This window comes from Xiphophorus maculatus, chromosome 3 (genome assembly GCF_002775205.1).
Source record: "Xiphophorus maculatus strain JP 163 A chromosome 3, X_maculatus-5.0-male, whole genome shotgun sequence".
Classification (NCBI taxonomy): domain Eukaryota; kingdom Metazoa; phylum Chordata; class Actinopteri; order Cyprinodontiformes; family Poeciliidae; genus Xiphophorus; species Xiphophorus maculatus.
This window is the reverse complement of record NC_036445.1, coordinates 26409529-26429340: the sequence shown is the minus strand read 5'-3', so window position 1 is coordinate 26429340 and position 19812 is coordinate 26409529. Positions and strand designations below refer to the sequence as shown.

The 19812-nt window shown below is 41.7% G+C and overlaps 2 protein-coding genes across 2 annotated transcripts in view; one reads left to right on the top strand and one right to left on the bottom strand.

Annotated features, from left to right (window-relative positions):
* Window positions 1-1996, top strand: part of rspo2 (R-spondin 2) — a 75878-nt gene extending 73882 nt beyond the window's left edge. The window contains exon 5 of the mRNA XM_023330351.1: window positions 382-1996. Within this exon, the coding sequence (XP_023186119.1) occupies window positions 382-497 (116 nt within the window). The 3' untranslated portion in view covers window positions 498-1996. The remainder of the gene's footprint in view (window positions 1-381) is intronic.
* A 15887-nt stretch (window positions 1997-17883) lies between these two features.
* Window positions 17884-19369, bottom strand: LOC111608096 (hepcidin-like). The gene is made up of 2 exons (XM_023330650.1): window positions 19283-19369; window positions 17884-17967 (listed from the first exon to the last, which is right to left on the bottom strand). Exons 1-2 carry the CDS (start codon window positions 19367-19369, stop codon window positions 17884-17886), a joined length of 171 nt encoding a protein of 56 aa, XP_023186418.1.
* Window positions 19370-19812: the final 443 nt, after the last annotated feature.

Genomic DNA, 19812 nt, shown 5'->3' with positions numbered 1-19812 from the left:
TCAGGCGTTTATGAGGAATTTTTTTGTGTTTATAGTTATTTTTGTAACAGACATGGTTTTGTAAACGGAAAAAAAGGCTTTTTTTTCCTGACTTTTCTTGTTTTCACTGTATTTCTTATTTTTATGTATGAAATCGTATGAGTGTTTTTATTTTGCGCCGTTTGCTTTATGGGACTGCGGACGGAAATGAGCATTTTTGCTAAACAACGTTGTACATTCATTAATATGCACTGTCTCACACCAATCAATCAATGTACTGTTTCGTGTTAGTCTATCACATAAATCCTGCAGGCGAACAAATCAGACTGTGCTCCAGTGAAGAATCACATTAAAAATTGAATTAATCTTTTGTTGTTGTGTGTGTGTGTGTGTTTTATGCAGGTAATTCAGGGAAGCACCGATCCAAAGAGCCAAAGAAGAAGAACAAGCAGAGGCTGCGGTTTCGGGCCCAGAACCAGCACAGCGACCACTTGGCCTCTGCGCGCTCCAGCCAGTAAGGACTGAAACCTCCCAGTGAACACAGAAACCAACGCAAAGCTGCTAGCCGCCGCTGCACCCATACTCTGACTGACAACTTTCACCCACCACACCCCCTCCAGCTGCCCTCCTCCCCACTGACCTCCCATTCCTCCTTCTCTCTGCCCACCAGGACGCAAACACCGCCCCCTTACCCCACCGACGACCCCACACCCCAAGAAACACGTGCCGTACAAAGCGAGATATCAGTACCTGTACACGCTCTGCCTCCCGCTGCTTTCCCGCCACCGCCCCTCCCGTTGCTGCGACCGGCTAAGGTGACTCTACTTTCTCCCAGCGCCATTCCCCCCCCCCTTTTCTTTTCGCCTTGCGGACCTTCACAGTTGACAGAACTGAACTCACTTCCCATCATTAACGAACAACGCGGGGGCGATGGAAGACGGAGGAGAACTCAGAGGGCGGGAGAGCCAGAAGGGCGGCAGGTAAATAGGAGGAAGGAGTTGGGGGGGAGTTGGCGAGCTGAACTGCACCAGAGGGAGCGGATGTGACTAAAGTCCATCCAGGATGAAGAAGCAGAGAAAGTTCGGTTGTAGCAAATGATGCTAATGGACTGAAGAAGAAGAAGAAGAAGAAGAAGAAGAAAAAGGCATCTTGAAACAAGAGAGACTGGTTGTTGTTTTTTTTGTTCATATATTTATGTCAAAGCAAAACTTCCTTCCCTCTAAATGGAAACAGAGTTTTCCCATGTGTGGCCTTTTATGTTATGTATATTTTCCAGAGTAATATTAAGAAGAAGAAGAAGAAAAAAATCCAATGCATAGTTGCGAAATATTTTATTCTCAGCACAAACTGTTTACGTTCAGACCGCTTAATGCTGTATCTGTATAGTGTCAGTTAATTAAAGAAAATAAGAAGATTTAGTTGTTCAACTAGCATGGCAACAGACTTGTACATAGTTGATCTAATTATAAAAGCCTATTACTGTATTTTCAGTATTGAGTCAGTCACCATTCTAAATGTTTTAGAAATAATAATAATAATAAAAAAAAAATGGTTGTAATACAAGACTAAGATAAAAGATTAGATTACAGATTAAAATAATGACAAACATAAACTTAGCCACCTCATAGCAATTTCATTCATATGGTATATATTTGATTTATTTATTAATTCAGTTTTGTACCTTTTTTTTTTTTGTTCAGTGAGACATTTTGCCTCACGCTGTCGGTCTTTTTCTGAGACGTCCTCTCCTTATATCGGTGCATATCTCTGTCATGCAAGTGTTGTAGGCTGTTCGTTTGACCTCATCTACTGATTTTGATGCTTCATAAAACGAGAAAAAAAAAATTAAACTATGCTTTGATGTATTCTAGGTTTAATAATTAGGCTCCAGCTAATGTATGGTCATAGGACTGCATCTGTGTACATTGTGTTTTATTAAAACTGCATTTCATGTGACTGTATGAAAAGGCCTTTCATTACTGTCCGTGGCTATAATATATGTGGCTAAAACTCCGAAGCTGTTGTGTTCTTGTCTCACTTCCAACTGCAGTTAGAGTGAAGGAAAACAAGACTGAACATTAAATATATATGTATGTATATCTATATATATTTTTTAATTAATTAATTTTTTTTATTTCCTTTATTTAACCAGGTAAACCCCGTTGAGATCCGGATCTCAACGGGGTTTTCAAGAGGGACCTGGGCGGAAGTCTGCAATACACAGCAACCTGGTTACAAAATAAAACTAATTAATACATATGCACAAGTGTAAAACAATAGAAAACAATTTAAAAGCAGCGACACTGTTCAATGGAATCTCGTTGCCTGTTTTTAAGAGCCGCTCGAAATAAATCCGATGAAATCAGTTCCGACATCTTGAGTTCAGACCGGAGCTGATTCCATCACACTGAATGCTTGCTTCCGCCTTTCAGTTCGAACACGTGGAACATGCAAAAGAAAAATGTTGTTAGGGCGTAAAGCACAGGTGTCAAACTCCAGTCCTCGAGGGCCGCTGTCCTGCAACTTTTAGATGTGCCTCTGCTGCACCACACCTGAATAGAATAATTAGGTCATTAAGGCTCTGGAGAACTGATCTACACAAGGAGGAGGAAATTAAGCCATTTCATTCCAGTGTTTTGTACCTGTGACACATCTAAAAACTGCAGGACAGCAGCCCTCGAGGACTGGAGTTTGACACCCCTGCCGTAAAGGATGGGAAATAGCAGATCGATGTAAGAGAGAGTTTAAGTATGCTGGAGCCGAGCCGAGTAGAGATTTATAAATCAGGATCATCAGGTGATTGTTTCTCCGTACGCTTAAAGGAGGCCATTCAGCTTTTGCATACAACTCACAATGATGTGTAAGACGCCTTCTGCCGGTTACAAACCTTAAAGCGCAATGATGCACAGTATTCAATGATTGAAGGCATTTTGGTCGAAGCATTCATATATAAAACATCTCCATAATCCAGGAGTGGCAGGAATGTTGCTGCTACCAATTTACTTCTAGCTTTGAGAGAGAAACAAGATCCATTTCGGTAATAAAACCCAATCTTCATTTTCAATGTTCGTAACAAATTTGCTATGCGATTTTTTAAAAGAAAGCTTTTTATCTAGAATAAAACCAAGATATTTAGAATTACTGTCAAACTCAATTTGTGCTCCTACAGCAGTTGTAAGCAATAGAGGGATTTCTGGTAGTTCTCTGGAGTGTGAAAAAAACCATTGCTTTTGTCTTGTCCACGTTCAAAACCAACTCCAGAGTTTGTAAGCGGGTTTGAACGACATTGAAAGCAGACTGCAAATACTGCATTGCCCGTGATAGTGATGAAGAATAGCAGTAAATTACTAAATCATTTGCATAAAAATGATAAAAAGCATTTGACAAATTGTCACACAAGTTATATATATCGATAGAGAATAAAAGTGGACCAAGAACTGAACCCTGTGGTACACCATTTAAAATAGTAAGAATAGAAGAAGTGAAGCCAGCCAATTGAACTCTCTGGGTTCTGTTTGACAAGTAATCAGCTACCCACATGGTAGCTTGATGTGAGAGCCCAATCCTGTGTAGAATTTCAATTAAAAGCTTGTGATTTACTGTGTCAAAGGCCTTTGATAGATCAATGAATAAAGCAACACAATGTTTTTCAAGAGCCTGGATAAGATCATTAAAAACCTTTAACGTGGCAGTCACAGTACTGTTTGTTTCTAAAACCAGACTGTACATTTTGTAAAACACAATTTGAATCTAAAACAAATCTTCAATTGATCTGCAACAAATCTTTCAAAATTTTTTGCTAGGATACATAGTTTAGAAATTGGTCTGTAATTGTTTACCTGTGACGATTCCCCACCCTTATATATATATATAAAAATATAATGTATATGTTAACTAAATGTATTCGTAATGGACAACTGAGGTAAGAAATTTGTATAAATTAATCCATAAGTGACATGGACAGACATGGGAAATAAGTATCGAACACATTAAAACCACAAGGTGTAATATAGCATACAGAAGCTGTGTTTCCATTGACTTTATAGATGCGCAATTTGAGATTTAGAAAATAAATTCACTCACTGGAAACGACGGTTTCAAAAAACCTCATAAATTTTTTGATAAGAAGATTTGGCGCAAGGATGTTCTTCGTAAATTGATCAAAATTGGTTTATTTCTCAAAACTGCAATGGAAACACTTCCCCCCCCATCACACGGGTCACATGATCAGCAACCGGATGGTTGCTCTTGGCGTAAACCACGAAGAAGAAGATGACAAGAATTAGTTGGAGGATGATGGCACAGCGTGTTTTTCATCATGTGTGATTTTAATTGCGTTTTGCAATTGTGACAATTTGTTTTTTCAACGTTAGGTGAATACTGACAAAGTTTTGCGCTAATTTGTTATGGAAACCCAGCTAAAGTCACGGAAGTAATTGAGGTTTACCAGTATATAGAAAGCTACCCTTGTTCCTATCAGAGATAATAAATGCCAGATGATTTGGTTCTAAGTGATGGCCTATAAAAAGGTTTCTCATTACCAGAACCACCTCAAGACTTTTGCAAACGTTTTGTGCAGGACCGATGAACATCATGAGTTACATACACTGTATTGGCAAGAGGTTTCAGTCTCTTGCCTTTACACATATGAACTTTACTGAATATTTATTTTAGGTTTGGGCCACCCTTTTCTGCTACAACGGCAATACCTCTGGGGATTACGGGAATATTTCATGGGTCTTCTCTGGAGTCAAGCACTGATGTTGGGTGAGGCCGCCTGGTTGCCAATCTCTGCTTCAAATCCATCCCAAAGGGACTCTATCAGGCTCACATCAGCCAAGGTCCTGTACGCTAACCTTGTTTATACAACTTAAGGCACCATGCGTTGTCATGTTGGAACTATAGAAACCATCCCTGAACAGTTCCCATGGACTAAGAGTCATACAATTGCTCAAGACATGTTGATATAAACATTATGAGTTCCTTTTACTAGAACCAAGGGCCCATTCTCAACTCATGAAAACCAGCCTCACACCATAATCCCATCTAAACCGGACTTTAAACTCGATACAAGGCAGACATGGGAGCAGTGTTTCCCTGGCAACTGCCAAACTCAGACTCGTCCATTGGATGGCCAAGCAGAGAGGCATGATTTGTCTCTTCAGAAAACAATCTGAAGGAACAGTTTGTCCAATCCATCAATCCATCCCCTGAGCCCCTTCACAATCGTAGAGTCAGAAGTTTGGAGTTCTGACTCAACGATATTGGCGACCTCGCCACACCATGCGCCTCTCATGTTGGACCCGCTGACCCCACTACGGGATTTTACATGGCCTGCCCTCTTTGCTGTTATTCCCAATCCCCTTCCCCCTTTTGTTTGTAGGCTAGTTAGTAGTGAGGAAATTTCACAATGTGACTTGCGAAGCTAGCATCCTATCAGTGGCTCCTGATAGTGAGCTATTGCTTCACAGATGTTTGCAGAAGCAGTCTGTTTACCTTGGAGGTTGATTTTATATACACAAGATCATAGATATGGCTCGACCACCTAAATTCAATGATTTGGTTGGGTGAGACAAAACTTTTGGCAACATGGTGTAACTATTTCTAAACTTCTGAATGTTCCCGTGAAGACTATTGGGGACATGGTGTAGGACATCACGTTACCACAAACAATCTACCATCAGCCGCTCCTCACAGGATGTCCAACAGAAATTAAAAGATCTAGAAGATCTGTCCCTGAGCCAAAGCGTAGTCTCAGAGAGACGTTTCAAACATCACTAAGCGCCTCCTCTTCAGAAGAAACAAGTGATGTGGAAAAATTACAATTAGGTTACACCTGCTAGTTGTATTGCTATATGTGTATTCTAACTTCCTGTATATTCCCACCAAGTTAAAACTATTTGGGTTACATGTACAAGGTTGGACGTTGTTTTTCACAGCTGCATGGGAACCAGTCTGTTTCCCATGCTTAGGATCCCTTATCCCTTTTGTATAAAACTCATGTGTTGCCTCTGCCTGGCAGAGCTTTTCATCCAGACCTGCTTCATTATTGATTGTCCTACAAGCTCTCTGTATTGTGCGCAATATATGAATAAACCTGATTGAGTGATTTTACCTGAACAGTGCTTGGAAGTAGTTTTTTTCCACGACAACAGGAAAAGTTGATTTTAGTCTTTTTTGAACAGCATTTGGAATTTGGACAAATCAATGACTGAGAAGAATACTGTTTAGATGAGACCAACGTTTAATTAATGTATGTTTTAAAAGGGCATTGTGAGAGACCACAATCCACCCCCTGAGCCCCTTCTCAAAAACTATATATATATATATATCTTACTGACAAGGCAGGGAAGTGTGGGGCTGTTTTCCAGGTGATGATAGAAAAATAAATGGAGAAAAGTACCAAGAGCTTCTAAAGAAGAAGCTCAAACAAAGGACAAATGTTTCAGCAAGTCAATGATTCCCAATAAGTAAAATCCTTTCTGGTTTCAAAAGAAGAAAATAAAGCTGCTGGAGCAGTGCAGTCAGTTGCCTGGCTTAAGTCAGGCCGAAAATCAAAGAGAACATCTGAAGATTGGAGTGAATGTATAGAGGCTCCCTGAACCTTCAGGTTGCAAGGGATTGTGTGGCATAATGGGTCAAGATCACGTCTAGATTCACTAAACAGGAAAACTGCTAAACTGTTACAGTAATTTCATTGATACTTTTCTCCTCCCTGTGCCATTTCCACACAAATCTAACTTTATTTCAGGAACTATTTCATGTCAGCTCTCTGTATGTGTCAATAAGACCAACACGAGAAAGCGTTGACGTGTTCAGTACTTGTTTTCCATGCTGTACTTGAAATGAAATAGCATTTGGGAAACCCATTATGTTGCGCTACATGACACAGTTTCTGCCTCCAAGCCAGAGGATTGGACACGGTCGACTGGGCCCTGACAGCGTGATGGCATCGTTAACAGTGACGTACTCTGGTGGAACCAGCGCCTGCCGTTGGTGGCTCATCCATCTCAGCTATTGTGTAATGCCCCGACAAGCACATGGGTGTGGAACTTGTCTTTTATCGTGCAACACCCAATCAATCATCCTCTTATTAGAAGCCCACTTATTCATTTTTTGTGTGTAATACCCTCTTTGCTAAATCCGTCTGGTTTCGGGGGCCAGGGGAAAATGCTTTAATGCAACCTATGGCTAATTTAACCCAAGATCCACACTGTATAATCAAGAAAAGGTGGATCTGGGGGGTGGGATTTGTATTAACCAGACAGCTTATAGATGCACAGTAGCAGATGGATTACGTCGTGTCACACGCTTTCCCTGGGAAGATCAGATGTAACGCCCTCCGCTTTGGTTCAGCCCCCTGCGCCCCGCCGCAATCCCCTATAAATCACATATGAAATTTCCGTAGGACACATGTCAGTCTGGAAATCTCCCATGTCCATTTAGAGCGCTAACATTTTTCACAGGTGGCTTGGCTACTCATTTATAGAAGTTCACAATTTAACCGAGAGACGTTATGGCAACAGAGCTAAAAACCCGACAAACTGAAATCCCAGAGTGAACTCGGACCACAGTGCTCTGCCAAAAAATACTAATTTTATTTACAACTGAAGCATAAAGGACTCGACTCTCAAGAATCCAATATTTCTCAATACACACAGTCGCTTTAGGCCATACGAAGCGCAGGAATGTCCCTTAGAGCACATTAGGCGAAATAACCAGCGAACTGTGCGTGACGCGATAAATGCGAAACACATTTACCCGGGAAGGTTGGAATTTTGTTATGCAAGAAAATACAACAGAAGATGCGAATTGGAAAACAGTCACCTCTGAAACTAAACAAATTCCATCTGGTCAGCAACATTATTGTTGCGCACCGCTTTCCTGGTTTGTGTTCATGAGCAGCTTGGGAACGTTTGGCCACGAAACCCATTGAGACGAGCAAAAAACTGTGTTGGTCAGAGAAGCAGGCAAGAAATCCTGATACAGAGATCCACATGTCCGGTTGGAGATTACCGTATGTTGACAAATATTAGTCTTGAAATTCACAAATCTGACCTTCATGTACTCCCAACTATTTGCCGTTTAATCTTCTGACCTTTTTTGAGATTTTTCTGTGTGACGCAATTCCAAATCATTGGTGGAGAATTTGCAGAGGACTATCCATACACTTTCTTCGTAAATCGTATCTAAAACATTCAAATGAAAATACAACTTCAGAAATATCTAGGGATAATGGTACTTGAGATGCTATTGGCTGGTATTTGCAAAGTGATCAATCCTTGAGCATTAATTGACTGTATCCCCAAAAGGAGAAACAATGAACAGCATCAAGGTTAGCTTCTGCTAATATGGATTCCACTGTCCATATTAATGCATATTAAGGTAAATTTTATTGTTTGAACTATTAAATTAGGCAGTCGTAAGTGATTGTAAAGTTTGCTTGGGTTTTTATTGATTTTAGCTACTTGCATGTGGTTGTGTTGCCTAAAGCCAACGAAGACCAGGGGTTCACTGTAACAGTGGCAAAAGAAAGCCTTAAGAATTCAATTCAATTCAAGTTTATTTATTCAAGTATAGCACAGTAACTCAGGTTACATGATAATAACAAGCAACAGTTGTTTTCTAGCCACAGGCTGATCTACAAACCCAGTCCCTGGTTGGGCATAAAAAGAAAAAACCCAGCAAAATTAGAAAGTAAGGTGCACACACACACACACACATACACACACATATGCTGAATTACTGTAACTATTAACTGTCAGCTTCTGGATTGTTTTAAGCTGTTTTGGGGTTTGATTTATTGATTCTAGTTTCATTATTACTCTGGGTTCTTTAGTCTTTTTCTTCGATTAGATCAGCATTGTTTCTGTTTTACCTTAGTCCAGCTCTTCTTAGCGATTTTTGTTTATTATGTGTGTTACCTTCTCGCCTCTAGTTGCTCTTAGATACATTTTCTTACCCCGACTCCAGCTTGCATTTTGGTTCACGCTTTACCCGCACGTCATGATATCAACTGGAAAATACATGAAAATTCATATTAGAGAATATACTGTACATTGTCCACACCAAAGTAGGTCGTTCTCACATTTGTCTTTTGTTTCAGCCATTGTTCCATTAAGGAATCAAATGCTCTAAAATCTAACATTATTATTGCTGATGGTAAATTGTTCCACATACAAAGACCCCTAAAGTCTTGTCAAGTTTGCCTCAAGCTAACATGACGACAAATATGTGGAGTAAGATGCTTTGTTTAGATGAGACTTTATTCCTTTTAAACTTTTTCCTGACTCGCAAAACACTATGTGGCTTCATCGCCATTGGTTACAACAAGGTAGTGGCAGAATCATGCTGTGTGGATTCTTTTCCTTTGATCCACTGTTAGTGGTCCCTTCAGCCTCCAAAGCTGTTCCAAACTCAACAGGGGTAGTAGGCAGCTGAGAGGCGTAGATGTTCACAAAACTCAGACTTAAACCAACAGGTGAGCTAACCTTCAATTTCCAACGTTTATTATTCCTACAACATTCCAAAGCCGGATTTCCAAGCTCAATTCTGGCCAAAACTAGAGGCCATAAAAAAAATACAAATTTGGCAAAACGAGTCAAAGAAACCAGCCCCTGAAACTGCCCGTTTCATTTCAAGCTGACAAGAATCGACGAGCTAAAGCGACGCTTACATCTGTGTGCCAGTCTTAAAATTCCAAGACATTCATTCCGTTTAAAACGATATAAAACACGCATGTGTTTGAACGAAGGACTCAGGAAGCGAATCCTTCTGCCAAGTCCATTTTCACTTCCAACTTGTTAAATTCTGATGTTTGGTCAAGAGGCCTTCGCTAGCTTCAATTTTTAGAGCGCTGGGCAACCCGCTTTTTTTTTTACTGCGTCTTCCCAGTGCCCTGCAGCTGCGTATTCCCAGTGATCCTGTAAGCGGCGGGCTGTAAGTGCCACGCCGACTTTGCCGATAGTAAACTCCGACAGGAAATGTCCCGCTGCAGCGCTCATTTGAAATAAAAGTAATGCGGCTGCTTAATGATCTCAGAGGGACCGACGGGGAGAGGCGCATGACCCGAACGCATGAGATGTGTTTTGTTTTTCTGTCCCAACAATGGAACTAATGATCTTATTTTTTTTCTTCATCTTGCAACATTTGCAACATCATCAGCTCGGTCGAAGTGACGTTTGACATTACATCCAGCCGCGTCTGGCAACGTGTCAATCAAATGGAGCGTGATTGTGAAGAGAGGTGGCAGAGAGATTGTTTTTTTTTTTTTTTTTTTTTTTTTTTGTGGACATCTGCTGCTGATTAGGAGTTAATGAACGATTCGCAGATGTCATCCTCTGGGGCCAGACTGTCACTGCTCCAGACAGGAGGGGGGATTAAACCTAGTCTCACCGAACACCACTAAACTTAGTTTTATTAAGCAGACGGCCACCAAGGCACACATTAAAGCATCCAGGAAGAGGAAGAAGAAGAAGAAGAAGAAGAAGAAGAAGAAGAAGAAGAAGAAGAAGAAGAAGAAGAAGAAGAAGAAGAAGAAGAAGAAGAAGAAGAAGAAGAAGAAAAAAAAAAGGAAAAAGCTAAGAAAACCCAGAATTTTTCTGCACATTCAGGTGAACAGACATCCGCGTCTTGATTTACCTTTTTCTTTTAATTATTTTTTTTTTCACCTTGATTGTTTGTTTGTTTTGTTGTTGTTTTTTTTCCACCATCACGCGACGGCGAGAAACGGGGCGCGTGACTCCGCGCCGTGAACGGAGTTGACCCGCGCCGCGCGCACATCAGAAGGAGCGGCAAAACCACTTCTGTGCGCTAATGTTTGTGCTGAAATGCGGTCGGGTGGCTGAGACTGAAGCTCCCTTTTAATCTGACAAGAGAGCATTTTCATTAGTTCTGTTGGGTCCTATTATTAAAGCCGGCTTCAAAGGCCCGACAAGTGAAACCACCAACAGGAAATGGCCCAGTGGGCTTCAAACTGTATAGATCAGTCAGTGATAGCAGCGTGTGCTTTTTTTTTTTTTTTTTTTTAAAGCGGCCTGGTGCAAAATTGCCTGTATTGCGAGTTGTGTATTTTGCACAAAATTCATGCACAGTACCTTGCGAAAGTACACCTACCTCTTGAACGTTTTTGAACCAGAGACTTCATTATATTTTTTAAATGAGGTTTAATAAGATAGACCTACACAAGCTAATGCATAATTGAGAAGTAGAACTCAAGTGACATGAATTAAAATTTTGTTTAAAAGTAAGAAATCAACAGGCGTAGCAGCGTTAGAGCCCGGAAGAAAATTTAGTGCAATCACTTTGGAAGTCGCCCCATTAGTAATCATTGTTGATTCAGTTATTTTCAGTACCAATCTGTTCTGTGAAGACCTCAGAGGTTCATTAGAGAACATCAGAGACCAAACAGCATCACAGAGATTAAGAAATGCCACATGCAGGTCAACTATAGAACAGAACAGAATGAAACAGCATTTATTGTTCCGCAAGAGGGAAAGTTAGGCGGAACAGCAGCAACACACGCAGCTCTGGAGAAAGCAAAAATTTGTATTTATTTGCAGAAAATGAGAAATGGTCAAAATAATGAAAAAGATGCAGTGCTTTCAGACCTCAAATAATGCAAAAAACAAACAAACAACAAAAAACAAACAAGTTTATATTCATTTAGAAACAACAATACCCATGTTTTAACTCAGGAAGAGTTCAGAAATCAATATCTGGTGGAATAAGCAGGAGGTTTTCGACGGGGTTCAGTGCAGTGGGCTCTTCATTTTTTCCAGAACTTTAAATAAAGTTCATAAAAAAGTGCTAAAAAATATATATATAAAGAAATAAGATTAACAGCAGCAATAATAATAATAAAATCCGACACAAGACTATAACAGAAAACACAGTGCAGATTTTAGGAATAGACCCACAATCCCAGGGATGTTCACTGGGTCAGATCATGTTCTCAAAAATATACATAATGTGCATGTGTATCAAACATTGAAAAACACAGGCTACTTACAAAACAGTACATCAGTGCAGTAAAAAAAGATTCTGCAAAAATAGCAGAAATGTTATTTAAGAAGTTATACATATGTATATGTATACATACACGTGACAACTATATTGTTGTGGAAAATTTTAAAGCGGGGTTAGATTTAAAATATATATCATGACTTTTGAACATCGCAGGGAACGATATTCAAGCCAATGTCTGGATATGAAAAGACAGAGACACCTCTGAAACTCTACCAGGACATTCCCCAAAACATATTGGCTGGGTGAGAGAAGAACATTGACTACAGGAGCAGCCAAGAGGCCCATGATGAGAGCTGCAGATATCCACAGCTGGGAGATGCTGTTGACAGGAAAACATTTAGTCATGCACTCCAAGAGTCTGGCTTTTATGGAAGAGTGGCAAAAAGAAAGCAGTTGTTAAAAGAAGGGCTTTTAGACACCCCATGTAGTTTCCTGGAAGCCATGCAACTGACCAAAGGAAACATGGAAAAGGCGGCTAACAACCTACCAGCGAAAACAGCGTTCTACTTTTCTTCATCATGGGAAGAGAGGCTGCTCAAAGTCGATGAGAAGTTTGATGGAGCTAGAAATTGGGCAATAGAGTAAGAAAATCTGTTGGAGGAGGCAATAGATTTGAGACTATCATCCAGAAAGACAAGCAGAGCTAGAATGGAGCAATTGGGATCAAACCAAAGACCAAACTGAGTATCTGTGGCAAAACTGGTGTTCACTGATGCTCATCGCTCAAACTGGAGCTATCTGGAAAAGAAAGACTGGTAAAACTTTCCGTCTCTGGACGTGGAACGCGGGCAGAGACGTTCCCTCCGAGGAGTGCAAGCGGCAGCAAAAAGGCGATTCTAGATTCGAGTCAGGACGAGTCGGATACAAAGAGATAGAAAACCTTCCCTCCCAGTTCCAGTTTATGCGCTACTTTGTGTTGGTCTGCCGCATAAAACGTCCAATAAAACACACTAAAATTTGTGGCTTTAACATGACATGAAAGTTAACAAGTTGAAGGAATACTTCTGTACGGCTGCATACAGCGGCCCTCAAAAAGGCGCGCATATGTGGGACTTATGACACATAGGTTCCGACGCAGAGCGGCAGAAATGGAACTTATGACACTGGGCTGGGCAAGCCGCGATTGCCGTGGATAAAAATTATTGTAATAATGTTATTTTTTAATAACTGTATAATAAGCCATCACTTGCCCTTAGAGTTGATGGAAATGTGGAATCAATAACTTTTTATATGGCTCAGGCATCGCATTTGCCATGACAGCTACAAGGAGTGGTGTCAGCGGAGTTGCGGATCTTAACATTTCCAACTGCTTTGCCATATGTTAGAAATCATGGTGTGTACAACCTTGCTAAATGGTGGCAATAATGAGTGGCTGTTATTGCCAGAGTTGTTCCTAATTGCAAGTGTGCGATCCAACTGCCAGTGCAGGATTTGGGAGTTGCTATGTAACAAGCTTAATCTCTTAAACAAACACGGCCTTCAATAAACGTTGATTGCGTGTGACAGTTATTTGCGTTGCTGCAGAACTATTTGAGAAAGGAAATTGTAAAAAGATTAATAGCCGGACGAGCGGCGAGCTGCTAAATCTGTTAAGTTGCTAATTTGATGCGTGCAGCCCGGGCCCCTCCCGCCACACCTGCGGGACAGAGTATGCAGATTTCGGACACTTTGCACGTTAATGCCAGCAGACCGGCTATTTGACACATATGAAGCGCATGTGCACAATTACTTTTGTTGTAAATCCAGAACGAGAACTGGGGGAATAATGAAAGATCTGTAATGAGTCAGTGTATACAATCCAGTTGGGATCCATTTGAACAGGTGTAGAGGTGGGTTGTGGAATTTATTTTAATTTTTTTCCATTTCATTCTATTTTTGTTACCGTCAAACCTTGGAACAGACGGCTCCTTCTATACCGGCCTTGTGCGACGTTTCCTAAGGGCGTAGTTTGAACTTTTAATTTTTTTTTTTTTTTCAGAGCTTATTTAACACCACGTTCCACCGGAATACCTGGCCTTTTCTTCCGTTCTGGGATCCAAAGACAACACAAGGCCATTGTCCCTGTTTGCTTGAGGGGGAATACAACGGAGGGGCAGCTCGGTTATTCCACTCAGGATGTGATACGAACGGGGGGCTTTACGATGCGCATGAACCGAATCACACTGCCTACCTTGAACACATTACGGAAACGGGCAAATATTTCCTCTTACTGCTGCTCTGAGAGCCATACGCTCGGCCGTTATATTGGCCCGGAGTGCCAGCTGGTGAGGACAAATCCATAAGGATTCCTGTTTCCCTCTCCTGACTCTCTGGCAGCCCCGCTCCATTCATTCTGTTTTTATATGTGCCCACTGACTGGTAGCTGTGCTACTACCGGTTTCAGGGGAGAATTAATCAAAAGCAGGTCTTATTAAAGTATATTAAGGCCGGTCGAATTGGATATTATGTGCTCAATAAGGGCCCAGAAGGACTGTATGCGAGCCATGGTTGTCACTTGTGGCTTCTACGAGTCAGGATATTGTTGCTGTGTAGTGGAGCGGTGTCGGTTGCAGGGGGTGGGGGGCAATTCACTTGAGCCAAATGTTGCATTGTGGGTAAGTAGATTTTAAGTGGGCATGAATACAGTAGGGGGTAAAAGGAGGGCTTCATAGCCCAGGAATGTTTATCCCCCAACCAGGCCTTCATTCGGGGCCGGATTATGCAGCAGCATGGTTCCCGTGCAACCTTTGCCTCCATGTGGAGGGTCTGTTGGAGAAACATACGTCCATACATATCCACATGTACAAACAGTCGTTACCTTCGTAATGAGAAGCCAGGTCTTATTGCCCCCTCAAGGCATGGTAAGGAGGAGGGAGTGCAGCCACTGCGGAGGGGTGTTGTACCTAAGTATCTCAGAGGAGCTCGGAGGAAGCGGCGAATGCATCATAGACATCATCTGCCTCCACACAGCACATTTAATTGTGTCGTCCGTGGGTTGTGGAAAAGCGTCGGGTCGGCCCGGCCCGGCCCGGCCGAAGTCGAGGTCTTGACCTCGCGGCTCGATAACGCGAGTCTGCGTGTGAATGGCTTGCTTCCTTTTGCTGCGGAGTGTGACCTAATCTAGTTTCTGCTGTTGCCGGTCCTAGCAACTAAGTGTAAGAAGATGATGACTAATCTGTAAAAAAATATTGTAAATAAACCTTCCTTTACTTTCAGCGATCAAGACGTCTATATGCCGAGTGCTTGCTCTCTAAATCTTGACTTCATCTTTCACATAAAATAATTCTCCAGTTGGGCGAGGGAAGAATGGTGAGTACGTCTCTGTCAAAAACCAAGTATGAGAACACTATCAGAAAGTTTACTTTTTGCCAGCCAGAACTCTAAGAAGCAGTGGACCTCCACAGGTGCACCTGGCCCCCCTGCTGCCCACTGTTGTCTGGGGTAAACTTACTTCTATGCAAAACCAGACTGGACAAGCTTATAGTGTCAGATTTTGACTGAATGTAAACGAGTCCAGTTAACGCTAATAGATTTTTGACCTTATTTCAAATGAATTGGAACAAAATTAAACAGAGCAATTTAAGTAATGTGGATTATCAGCCAAATAGTTACAATCATTTTGGGGTGCTGTGGTGGCCCAGGGGTTAAGCACAATGCACATAACGAGGCCTTAGTCTTCAACGTGGAGGTCAGAGGTTCGATTCCCAGCCTGGTGACCTTCCCTCTCTCTCATTACCTACTTTCCTCTCTGAGGACTTTCGATTTATATATATATATATATATATATATATATATATATATATATATATATATATATATAAGATTTACAAACCTTTAAGTACTATTACGTAGCCAATTCCTTAATTTTTTCAAATTTATTTTCTTGTTAGAAATCAGCCTCCCACTACTAGCATATTAGCTTAGTCTGTCTAAGCAAGTGACTTTTGGGAAAATGTGCTTCTTGCATAGAAAAATCAGCATCATATTTTTTTTATATATATATTAAAAATAATACCCAATCAGTTCAAACAAACAAAAGTAGAAAAACTTGGGATTTGCTCCTGTCACATCCTCCTCCAGTTCAGACAGTTACCAACTTTCCAACTGGAGAGGAGGAACACGCACGCACAGGGACGCGGGCCGTCGTCGCACTTCATCTCCACGGAGGTTTTCCCTAAAAACACCCATTCGTTTTTTCCGATTTTTTTTGTTGTTGCTTTTTTTCTACTTGTTTGCCCTTCTGCTTCTGTAAAATCCCTGTTTACCACAAAGGTATTTTAGTTTGTTCTTTAAAACACAAGCAGGAGGATTTATGGAGCTACTGTAGTGCAGCGCGCTGATGAACAGGCCCCCTAATTGCTGCCTGCTCTGCTCTGCATCTCCTCCGAGTGTATGTGGGTATGAATGAGAATACTAAACCGCATGGTCGGTGTGTGTGTGTGTGTGTGTGTGTGAGGGAGAGAGAGGAAACGACTAAGTACCCTCTGCATTCATTTACTATCTCCTTGTGTGGTTTGGCAGCAGGCGCTGGCTGGTAAAGGGGGGAATGATGGGGTGTGTGCAACGGGCATGCGTCTGGACGCGAGGCAGGCCTGGCACGCCACGGCGCTCCCCTGCGAGGCCCGGCATGAGGGTGGGATCAGAGCAGAAAGCCTCGCTCGGCTCCAGACAGCCAGTCTGTGCACGTGCGTGGATGCGAGCAAATGCGTGTTTTTGCATGCATGTGCACTACTGCGAGCACAGGGGCAATTAAAGTAAAAACCACACAAGCTTAACCAGCAACCAAAGGTTGGCTATTGTTCCGCCTGTCACTTTAAGACGTGTTGACCTCTCCGTACGGAGTCTCACCATTCATCACTCTGTCACACGGCTTGTCCGAGTCTGTGTGTTCCCTAATCATGCCTTTTTTATTTTTTTTGCGCAAATTTAACACCAGGCTGTTTATTTGACCCCTGTGGTTGTTAGAGCTGTGAGGCGCGATCAAGCCAAGCTGAAAGCAACACAATAATATCCACACCGCCGTGGCAGCTCGCCATACCTCCCTGTTCTCTGCTGGATAATAAGTGAACCGCCACGAAGCCGAGCTCGGTTTGCACTTGGACAGCACAACTCCCTTGGAAGATAATATTTTTGCTGGAAGTATTGTTTGTTGGACGCCAACACAGGATATTATCTCCTAAACAGCACCAGCGATGGAAATCGTGTGACTGGGCTGAAGTTCTGAGGCCTCCCGCGCTCAAATCTGCTCGTGAAAGTTAAGACGTTTAAGGCAAATGATTAACAAAAGCACACAACGTATAGCGAGTTTAGCTTATTATTTTTTTGCGTTCCACAGCAATTCCTTTCTCTGCGCTCGGCAGCACAGCGGAAAACGAGGTCTGAACCTATGAACGCATTCGGTGACGTCGCGTGTTTAATTGAAGACAACAGGAATAACTAGAAAATTCCTGAAGAAATTTAACCGGTGGCCTGCCAAAGTGTGCCTGTGGGTTTGGACCCAGGGTTCTGATGCTAAAAATGAGCATCAATGCTAAGCTTAGCTAAATTGTAGTCAACAGCCTGTGGAGAGTCACAAGCATGTTGACTAATATGGATTTACGCCATTCAGAATGTTAAAATTAGTGTATAAGCTAAAATTAGCCAAAATGCTAATGTAAGCCTAAATGCTGCCAGCGACATTTGGGGTATCATTAGAATGTTGTCTTACATTGACTTCCTACATTCAGTGTGCTAAACATGGCTAATAAGTGAGAAAAATAGATAAAAGCATATTTTAGGGAAAAGGCTTATGCTAATACATTAGCCTTTACCCAAGCACATTGTGCTAATGTTAAGGCATTAGCACAATGTGAAGTCAGCCACTGCCTCCTATGCATTGCTATGGGCAGGCCCCAAATTTCAGTCGCAGCACAAGCCACAGACATCCGCCAGGCAGCAGCCGCAGCAGAACCGGCACCTGGCGGGACCAGGGTATTCGTTTTCCTTCATTTTGTTTTCATCAACTTTCGGTATCAGACACTCGTTCATTTTTCCAAAAGTTTTTTAGCCGCGCAGTAACAGTTTTAAATCGAATCTGTTCAAAATCCCAATCTGCGCTCGCGTCGTCTCCGCTCCGTTTCGATGAAATTTCAAACGTGTCCTGAAGAATGACTGACAGGGAAGGCTGGATGGTGACAAAGGAAACAAAACCTGGTGTTTTGCCTTGTTGTCTTTTGATGTCATTAGTATCACTGTCATCGCCACCTGCTGGTGCATCATGGCTATTTCAGCGTTTTGGATGATAGAGTGGACAAAAGCACTTTTCTAAAGCTTTGATTTCCTATAAAATGGATTTGATTCTTAAGAGTGGCTATGTTCAATTTTGACTATATGCGCCGTGATTGAGTTTGCGTGACCAACTTGCTCAGCAGCAGCCAGCAGATTGAGTGAGGATCCGCGGTATGCGGTTTGCTTTTGAGGTGGAGGCTGGGAAAATTAAAACCAGTAGCAACACGACGTGCCATGTTTTAAGATCTGATATATGCATTGTTTTCATCCTCCGTGTGGAATTAAGCTTATAAGAAAAAGCAGTACACTGTAAGAAGAAATCAGTCGTGGTATCAGTAGGTTATGCGAAGCCCTTTCTGTTACTCACAGATAACATTTCTGATCTTATACAACAAGCATAAAAATGACCAAAACTCTTTTGGTTCATTGTTGTGACCCGATGCCACCTCTGAACTCTGTACAGTCAACAAACCGCCCAGAAATCGGCTCAGTGGCTTTTCTGTCTCCATTTCTTCCAACTATAGAAATGGAGGTTCACCTTGAGCTGACCAATGAAAAAAAGGGGATTGTAGTAATGTCTTCATCAAGTATGAAAAAAAAAAGACCCTGGATTGCATATCAGAAACCGGAGCACCTATCAGTAGAAAGACAGAAGTCTTTTAGCATTTTGCTCTTTGTGAAAGGTTTGGTTTATTTTTTCACAGTTCTTACAAAATCTCTGATGGTCTTCGCTTCTCTTTCAGTACTTTCCTGGTTTCTCTGCAACTCCTCTTCCTCTGTATAGTTATTTCCAGAAGATTTTTGAAATCAGAGCTCATGATGCACTGAAAAGGTTGCAGTCATGATATTTAGTTTTTTGTTTTTGTTTTTGTAACGTCGTTCTCTGTCATTTCCAAATCAGACATGCTTTTATTTTGAAGTACCTCGTCGAGTCAGCCAGCTCACGTTCCAGGATTCCTCCGAGGTGTCATTTTAATACCCGCCATAAGGCGAATAAATGGATGGATGTGTTTTCAGATGAAGCTCTCGCCTCATCCACAGGGACGGCAGAGTTCTCATGAACACAGAGAGAAGGGAGCAGGAGGGAAACGGTGGCCGCGACGGCGAACGTCTTCATGCTACAGAGATCTGGACAAATCTACAGTACAGACCAGAAGTTTGGACACACCTTCTAATTCAATGGGTTTTCTTTATTTTCATGACTATTTATAAGGCAAGAAATCCCACTTATTAACCTGACAGGGCAGGTTGACCTATGAAGTGAAAACCATTTCAGGTGACGACCTCTTGAAGCTCATCAAGAAAATGCAGAGTGTGTGCAAAGCAGTAATCACAGCAAAAGGTTGCTACTTTGAAGAAACTAGAATATAAGGGGCATTTTCAGTTGTTTTACACTTTTTTGTTTAGTGCATATTTCCACATGTGTTATTCATAGTTTTGATGCCTTCAGTGTGAATCTACAATGTCAAAAGTCATGAAAATAAAGGAAACTCATTGAATTAAAAGGTGTGTCCAAACTTTTGGTCTGTACTGTAGATGTAATAGATTTGCTTCTGATCT